At 42.1% G+C, this 9,198-nt stretch overlaps 1 protein-coding gene across 1 annotated transcript; it reads left to right on the forward strand.

The window, feature by feature from the left end:
• The first annotated feature begins 1,776 nt into the window (after positions 1-1,776).
• On the forward strand, positions 1,777-5,402 carry eif2b2 (eukaryotic translation initiation factor 2B, subunit 2 beta). Its single transcript, XM_079214940.1, has 8 exons — positions 1,777-1,996; positions 2,739-2,859; positions 3,547-3,698; positions 4,369-4,532; positions 4,653-4,748; positions 4,826-4,963; positions 5,041-5,107; positions 5,210-5,402. Exons 1-8 carry the CDS (start codon positions 1,825-1,827, stop codon positions 5,365-5,367), a joined length of 1,068 nt encoding a protein of 355 aa, XP_079071066.1. The 5' UTR covers positions 1,777-1,824; the 3' UTR covers positions 5,368-5,402.
• The last annotated feature ends 3,796 nt before the right edge of the window (positions 5,403-9,198 follow it).

Below are 9,198 nucleotides of genomic sequence, written 5' to 3' on the forward strand. Positions count from 1 at the left end.
TTGCACTTGTAGGTTGCTTTGCTTTCACCCTTCTGTCCAGTTCTTCACAAACCAGCTGGATGGGGTTTAAGTCTGGAGACTGTGCTGCCATGCCATGATGTGAAGCCTACCGTCTTGTTCTTTTCTTCTAAGGTATTTCATAGCCTGGAGGTATGTTTGGGGTCATTATCTTGCTGTAGGATGAACCCCTGACCAACTAGGCGTATACCAAAAGGTATTGCATGGTGCTGCAAAATGCTGTGGTAGCCGTTTTGGTTCAGGGTGCCAGTCACTATGTGCAAGTCGCCGACTCTGGATCCAGCAAAAGAGCCCCAGACCACCACGCTTCCTCCTCCATGTTTTACAGTTGGTGTAACATACCGAGGAACCATCCTTTCGCCTACTCGCAGGTGTACAAAAACCCTGCGTGATGAACCGAAGATTTTAAATTTTGATTCATCGGTCCATAAGACCTTCTTCCAGTCTTCAGTCGTCCACTTACTTGTTCCCTGAAAAAGGCCTTTTTGTATAACTCTGAAATGTACATTATTTTTCACTTTTTGGTAACCTAAACTTTTTTGTTTAACTTCTGGCAGTTTGCCGCTTACCTTTGTACCATTTCAGGTTATTCACTGGACCTGAACTGCTTAAATTTCAATAAAAACTGGAAAAATGGAGGTGTTCTAAAACTTTTGACCGGTAGTGTATATATAAAAACAGAATGATCGTGTCATTTTTTTGCATTAATCTGATTTTTATTTCGAACCTGCTTTTATCTACAACATTTTCAAAAACAAGTTCTGATAAGTGCGTTCAAACTCGATAGCAAGAGAAAATTGAGCACATCCGTCCAAAACAAACAACTGAAAGCCTTTCACAGTAGTACAGCACAGAGGATCGTTGTATCCTTCGTGTCGTCAAAGCTCCACAGAGCAGGTGAGTGAACTACGTTTTTACTTTGATGCATTAAAAAGTTTTGTTTCATATAATTTGGAGAATCCATGCTGCTCCTTCATGAGCTAACTTCAAATCAGTTCATGAGCTACTTTGTCTAATTTCAAATTAAAGAGGAAATGACCCATAGTTACAAACTAATTCCACTTCATAATAATTGTAGACTACCTCAAGATGTCACTTAGACAATCAAGAAATTATTTATTTAATTACAAAATGATTTGAAGTTGGCTCATGAAGGTGATTTTGAAGGACTTTCATTTTGTATTTCAACATCAATGTCTTGATTGTCTACTATTAATCTCAAGTGGAATTAGTTTGTAAATATGGACCATTTCCTCTCTAATCTAATCTAGAATTAGACATACATTGGCTCATGAAGTGATTTGAATTTAGCTCATTGAAGGGCTTTTAATTTTTTTAATTCAACATCAGAATGTCTTGATTGTTAGGTATAAGTATTCACACAATGGGAATATTTTTTTTCTCCCTTGAAATAATGTTTGCATGTGTTAATGGTAAAACTTACTGAATGTGACGTTCACCGGAAGTGTTCTCTTATTTTGAAGTCAGGTTTTACACGCTCGTACCGTAATAGCAGGAGTTACATACGAGTACTGGAAAAAAAAACGTGCGGGTTGGCTTGACCGCAGTACAGAAACAGATAGAAATATAAATCTTTAGGTTGTCGGTCAAAACCACTCAGACTGTCATGTTTACAGCGGCTGTGCAAACACAGCAGAATTGATGCAACAGCACGTGCAGCGGTTCACCAATCAAATGACGCGCAGTCCCAATAGCCCGGAAGTACTCCCAAAGCACTTCCGGATCAAAAACGTTTGAGCTGTCTCTTCTCCTCAACGATAGCTGGTTCGTTTGTATACAACAACTATGCCGGGCCCGGATAAGGAAACGGATCTCACGGAGAGAATCGAGTCGTTTCTGTCCGACCTGAAGCGCGGAGGGAGCGGGACGGGGCCGCTGCGGGGCTCGGCGGAGACCGCCCGGGAGACGACAGCCCTGCTCCGCAGGATCACCGCGCAGGCTCGGTGGAGCAGCGCGGGTACGCCATGCCGCTGTGTTTGTGAAGTTAGTTTAAATGAGGGGTTACAGGAGGCCAGGTAGAGCGTGAATTATGTCATTGTAGCTCAACAGTGGGGACGTGTAGTACAACAGCTGTCAAAAGTGTGATGGTAATATTTTACAGCAACAACCGCGTCATGAGTTTCACAGATAACGATTTTCTAATAAAGTTCCAGTTTCTCCATTACCTTTTTATTTAAAGTTTAACAAGTTTTGACATCTGAGGGAACAAAATGTGTTGAAACCTAATAGATGGTGAACTGAAAGACCAGAAGGCAGTTTAAATTACAAAAATAATGAGAAGTAGTCGTTTTGTGATAATCTGATTGGTAAATGTGTGTCCAATATACTGTTGTTTACACAGTAAAATAATTATATACATACCATAATGTATAGTGTTTATTTAAGATATGCATACATACTAGAATAAAATATGTGCTGATGAAAAATTATATATGCATGCTGAATTAAGTTTGACACACGTGAGAATACAGGGTACCATCACGTTTGATTATAATCAATGAGAAAACTGTAAAGAAAAAATTCCATCTGTGTTGCTATGGGCAATGGTCTCCATTCATCTAATGTATTAATGAAAAAGACAAATAAGTGCTACATTAGTTTGGGTGGTAATTCAAATGAGTTAACAGTGTATTGAATCACAGTTTGTAAAAAGCGTGAGCAGTTCAAACTCATTTCCACTCGAATGGTCTCTGTTTCAGGCGATCTGATGGAAATAATCCGTAAAGAGGGGAGGAGGATGACGGCCGCGCAGCCCTCAGAGACCACTGTTGGGAACATGATCAGACGGGTGTTGAAGATCGTCAGAGAGGAATATGCCAGGTGAAGATCTGACAGCATCACAGCACTGGAAAGGTTATAGATGACAATCATAGATTAGACGCACTCACATGAGCCAAGAATTATGCAAACGCTGATCTGGATTAATTGCACACTGGAGGCTTCGTTAATATAATTTAACAGCATTTGCTTACAGGATTTTTCAGTATATGTGCCTGTCAACAGGTTTTGATCTTTATGACAACGCCATGAACTAATCTAAACATTGGTCAAATGATTATTTTAATGTTTATGAAATAAAGTGAATATATGCCGACATTGTTTCTTCAAATAATGTGAAAGTAATTTGTTTCATGTTACAGGTCTATAATCGAGGTTTTTCCAGAATAGTTTTTTTTTATCTGGGTTAATTGTAGGGAAAATTGCATTTTCCTCAAAGGAACAGCTCAATTTCAAACCAAATAAATATTGTCTTTATTCATTCAATATTGTAAAGTTTTGTTAGAAAAGTTCAGACCCAAATGTGATGGCGCCAATGTGTCTTTCGTAAACTGGTCGTGTTTCCTTCCATGTCTTTCTGGTTATATGTATTTGCTGTAGTACTCGTGTTGTTTTTTCACTCTACTGTTCTCTTCTCCGTAGCGTCAATGGAGGTGAATGAAGTGTGTCTGCTGAGCTTTGCTCACCTCCTCTTTCTATGAGCTGGTTTGCTTTGTGGTTTTCTTGAAGATCTCGAGGCAGCAGTGAAGAGACGGACCAGCAGGAATCCCTCCACAAGCTGCTGACCTCTGGAGGACTCAGCGAGGAGAACTTCCGACAGCACTTCACGGCACTCAAAGCAAACGTCATAGAGGCCATCAATGAGTTGCTGACTGAGCTGGGTTTGTTTTTGCTTTTTTTTAAAAAGGGGACATTTGCCCATTTTCAACCTTGTCTAACTATCCGAGTTTGGAATATACTGTGACAAACACCTGCAGTTGATCCTGATGTTCTCTATGTCTCAGCTGCAAAATATGTTTCTCTTCTGTATCGCAGTGACTTTTCCGTGACGTACTTGTTCAAGGAACTACAAGTAGCTGCTCGAAAATGTATCTGTCCTCGTTGCATGTGTGGCATCCTAAAATGAGAGTCCAGAGGATGTTATGGACAAGGATTACAAATTTGATAGTGTAGTTTTTAAAGACTCTGTGCGCTACAATTCATGAACGTTTTGACTTCAGAGGTGTATGATTGTACTTTACTAGGTTTAAGAATATTTCCTTCAATTTATTTTAAAAATGTATATATTTCGTTTATTTATCAGACGTAGCAAACTCTGCTCGCGCGCAATGCATCCTGGTACATGTAAGCACGGCTCAACAGCAGGAAAAATCAGCATTCACGGTCGATACTGCACGCACAGTGGACTTTCTTTCTTTATGGGACTACATTTCCCATCAGCACTGATTGTACATTTACATATGTATCAAACAGCTGGTACTCATTCAGTCAACTGAAGTATTTACTCTGTGGTTAAAAACCTTTGCTGTTTCTCGCTCCACCACTTTTCAGAGGGAACAACTGACAACATTGCGATGCAGGCCCTGGAGCACATTCACTCTAATGAGGTCATCATGACTATTGGCCGCTCTCGCACCGCAGAGGCTTTCCTCAAAGACGCTGCACGCAAACGCAAGTTCCACGTCATCGTGGCAGAGTGCGCCCCCTTCTGCCAGGTAGGAATAACACAGCAACGACACCAGATACAAGAACATTGTGTTTATGGAAAAACAAGAAAATATTGGTTTTCCTGAAGATTGTTATGATTTTTACCTTATTTGTTCGCCTCCCACCAGGGACATGAGATGGCAACCAGTCTCTCAAAAGCCGGCATCGAAACAACAGTGATCGCAGACGCTGCCATATTTGCGGTCATGTCTCGCGTTAATAAGGTATTTAATATCACAGAAGACCTGGAAACGGTCAAGTCAGAGCCTGTGAGTTGACCTGTGTGGGGATCTCATTTCAGGTCATCATTGGTACGCAGACAGTTCTGGCAAACGGTGGCCTGAGGGCCGTTAATGGGACACACACTCTGGCCCTTGCAGCCAAGCATCACTCAACACCGCTAATTGTTTGTGCTCCCATGTTCAAGCTCTCGCCTCAGGTAAGAAGACTCTCTCGTCTGCCAGTTATCCGTAATGCTGACGGCTAGATGACGGCGAAACTATTTTGTGTCCTCAGTTCCCGAATGAAGAAGATACCTTCCACAAGTTTGTCTCTCCACACGAGGTGCTTCCTTTCACTGAAGGTAACTCTGACATTCCTCACAAAATGCTTATCATCATCTTTTCAACAACTCTTTTGTAATAGTTCTCAAGTTCATTGTCACAGTTTACCATTTGAATTTCAGGTGAGATTCTCTCAAAGGTGAACGTGCACTGTCCGGTGTTCGACTACGTCCCACCGGAGCTCATCACACTGTTCATCTCCAACATTGGAGGACATGCTCCGTCGTACATCTACCGACTGATGAGCGAACTTTACCACCCGGAAGACCATGAGCTTTAACCAGTTTAATTAACAAATAAATTAAATAATATTTTATGCCGTCATGTGTGTCTCTTTTGATGAGTTACTGTGTGCTGTACATTTAGGAGTGTTTCTGGGACTTGTTAACACAATGGTGGAACTTTATTTTGGTACTTTGTGTGGAAAATGGATATATTTATCCACACAGCAATTCCTCAGCAAACTGCTAAGTAATATGATACAGTAATATGATGGCATAACCCAAAGTCACAGTAACTTGCTGTGAAAGTAATGCAACTAGCCAGTAGTTTACTGTAAACGTAAAGGCAAATGTGTTTTCTTCCTCTACAGACGGTACAGTACTATATTTGAAATGTTGTAGATAATCAAAGGTTAGTTGTGAAGTAAGATAATTGAACCCATAGTAGAACACGTCATCCTTGAGTTTATCAGAAAAAACACACCAAATACATGGTTTTCACTGGAATGGACCTGAATAGAAAAAATAGTTTCCTGAAAAGTATCTACAGCTGTCAGACAATGTGGAGTAAAAAGTACAACATTTATCTCTGTACCATTACCTCACATTTACCACGAATGTATCACGTAAGTACAGTAAGTAAATGTACTTTGCTACATGCCATACAGAGATATGCATATATATTCCGAATATATATATATTTTTAAGTATGTTTTTTTTAAAGTATGGTTGATGTAGTTGCAGGTGTCCTCCAGGTGGAGGCACTGTATGACACTCAGAACAGCTGGTCTGTGAGGCTTTTTCACGTGAATAAGGAAATAATGAAACACAGATAAAGCTACTGTGTGGTGTAAACATGTAATGTGTGTTGTAAATTGTAACCAGTAGTTTGTAAAATGACTAAAAGAATCTGGGTCCCGCTGTATTACTCAGGCTGCACTACAGCGTCTATTCACAGGCGCGATCCCACTACTGAGCGGCACGGGGGCTTTAACCTGCTCCGTTTCCGGCCTGGGCCGATGCACCCCTCCTTAGACGACCTGGTGGTCCCGGGCTCCCCAAGGAGCACCATATCGATACCGAACTTAGTGCGGACACCCGATCGACATAGTCCGCTGCAGCTCAGAACTCCTGAGCTCAAACGCTCCGCCAGACTCAGCCTCCCAGTAACTTGGATTACAGGCGCGCGCCACCGCACCCGGCGGGGAAAAGAAACTACCATAGGGCTTTTGACTTGGACTAACGTGACGTCATCACGGAGCGCGCTGTAGCGGCTTCTTGTGGTAGAAAAATATAACTGCAGCTGCAGAGATGAAGGCTGATAAAGATGTGACGCACATGAAATGTATGGTCACATTTGTGTTTATTTGATGAGTGTTTGATTGAACACATTGCTTTGATGTGTAGTACCATCAAATCTCATACATTAAGACACTACATTATATACGTTGATAAACCACCTTTGGCCCTCAGGGTTCTATGCCCTGACCTCAGGGTTCTATGCACTGACCTTAAGTTGTTCTAGTATGAAATTAAAACAGGGTACTTTACAGCAAAGGGTCTGTACTTGGGTACTTTCTACCATTGATTGAGAGGAAGTGGAAGAAAAGGATGAAGAGGAGGAGAAAGGAAGCCTCTAACCAGAGTGGATTGAAAGAACATTACAGCTCATCTCTTCTCTTCTTCCCGGTCTTCTTCTCTTCCTGGTGGAATACTTTTCCATCTGACTGCTTCTTCCAGCTCAGCTTGACGTTGTCGTTCAGCCCCTGGTCCTTCAGCCTCTGTTTGAGCTGAGAGACAAAAACATTGACTTCTCTGAATGTGGCTGACAGAGAAGAAGTCTTTACTAAAGCTGTTGTTCCTTTAAATCCTGCACCCTGTCTTACGCTGTCCTCATGTGGAAGCTCTGCTGGAGAAGAACTCTGGTTTCCACTAGAGCAACTTTGTTGTTTTATGTTGTCTGGACACTAGTCTACCTTCAGTAATGACGTGTCCCTGTCTGCACTGCACATAGCAACTTTACATTGTTCTTAGTAGTCCACTACATCACATATATCACCTGCTGGTTCTGTTGTTAATGAGAGGAAGATGTACCTGCATCAAGAGGCCATCCATCACCACAGGGCCATTCAGATCCAGAGAGGAGCTTCTTTTCTGCAGCCTCACTTTGAACACTCGCTTTACAACAGGCTCAACGTCTAAAACACAAATAACCTTCATCAGTCACAACATGTATGGCTGATATTGATCAACATCCTGGAATGTTTAACACTTTGAATGATAAAACAAAAAAGTATTGTAATTTTCCATAGGCTCAATCTTTAAATATGGCTGTTGCTAGAACACCTTAGCTTAGCTAACTTTAGCATGGATTTAGCATTAGCATTGGTGCATCACTGAGGCTAGCACTCTCAATCATCTGCAGTTGATCTGCGTATTCAATGTTTTTTATATCCATAACTTGAAACTTATAGATTTTAGTTTGATCTACTTTTAAGTCCTCATTTAAAGCCTGAGTGAATGATAGCTTACCACCGTAGCAGATGAACGCTGCCTTGTCGTCACACCTCAGGGTCTCCCATTGTCCATTGGCACTAAAATCTGCTGACACACAATCCTCAGACCAACCACGAGGCTCCAGAGGCTTCCAGTTCCTAACTGAGGAGTCACTTCCATCAGACCACTTCCATCCATCTCTGTAAAGGCCGATCCAGCCTCCTGAGGGTATCAGATTCAGTACCCTCAGGTTCTCCTCCTTATTCCTCACGATGGCCAGGTCTGTGTGGTGTTCTCTGCAGTAGCTCTGGGCCTCAGTCCACCCCGTGAAGGAGTCAATGTAGACAAATGTCTCATTGGGCCCTGAAAGAGCAGAACCATAACAGACCACATATATGCAGACCAGTTTGAACATGCAGCGTCCATTGAGTCCCACATTCATAAAAGTTCAGAGATATTTTCACTCCAACAGACATGATACAAACCGGCTGAATGAGCACATTAATTTGCTTTAAATGGCATTTATGTAGCTGAAGACTAGTTCAAGTAACCGTGAGGAACTTTGAACTGGTCCTGAACCAGTCTCAGTGTAGTCCTGGTCATCTATAGACCTCAGTCTAGTCCTGGTCATCTATAGACCTCAGTCTAGTCCTGGTCCTTTATAGACCTCAGTGTAGTCCTAGTCCTCTGTAGACCTCCATCAGTAACCAGACCACCAGAGAGAAGATGGTCTAGTTCTATAGAGTTCCTCATCAGAGCCACAGGGTTGAATTCTGGTGAAACCAGAAGGAAGGGGGGCACGGGAGAACCAGGACCAGGACTGAGAGGGGCAGACTGTCAGAACCTGCTGCAGTAAAATTAGATGTTTTCTAAAGGGACCCTGGTGCTCAGAGACACTACCACTTCAGTCCACAGGGGGCGCCAGAAGCAACACAACTTGAAAGTTCCTCATAGCAACATTAATATTCTCACCTTTGACATCGAAGCAGACTGACTTGAAGGTCAAGCCACAACCGTAGTCGTACCATGTCCCATCTGAATTCATCCATGTGCAGTGTTCTTTTCCGTTGCTGTTGTCTGGTTGTCCAATCCTCCATTGTCTGAACTCTGTCTCTCCGGGTTTGTAGAAGCTTGTGTTTGACAGTGGCCACCTCCAGCTGTCCACGTACAGTCCTATCCAGGCTCGCTGAAAGCAATATTTCATTGGGATATAAAGAAATAGACTTTCATATATTCTAATCATCAGTCTGATTTATTATTTCAAGTCTGTCTAAAACAATATGCAGGTGCTAATTTGAACATTGAAACAGGTTTTATTCTGTCATCACTCCTGCTTTACATAGTGGACTAAGTGTCTCACAAGGTGGTGACGGCTGAGCTGATGGCTATCCGCT

This window comes from Taurulus bubalis (assembly GCF_910589615.1).
Source record: "Taurulus bubalis genome assembly, chromosome: 3".
In the NCBI taxonomy this organism is placed as follows: domain Eukaryota; kingdom Metazoa; phylum Chordata; class Actinopteri; order Perciformes; family Cottidae; genus Taurulus; species Taurulus bubalis.

Coding starts and splice junctions, on each gene's coding strand:
- eif2b2 (XM_079214940.1), top strand. CDS start 1,825: ATGCCGGGCCCGGATAAGGAAACGGATCTCACGGAGAGAATCGAGTCG. Junction 1,997..2,738: donor GGCTCGGTGGAGCAGCGCGG/GTACGCCATGCC, acceptor TCTCTGTTTCAG/GCGATCTGATGGAAATAATC. Junction 4,964..5,040: donor TGTTCAAGCTCTCGCCTCAG/GTAAGAAGACTC, acceptor TTGTGTCCTCAG/TTCCCGAATGAAGAAGATAC.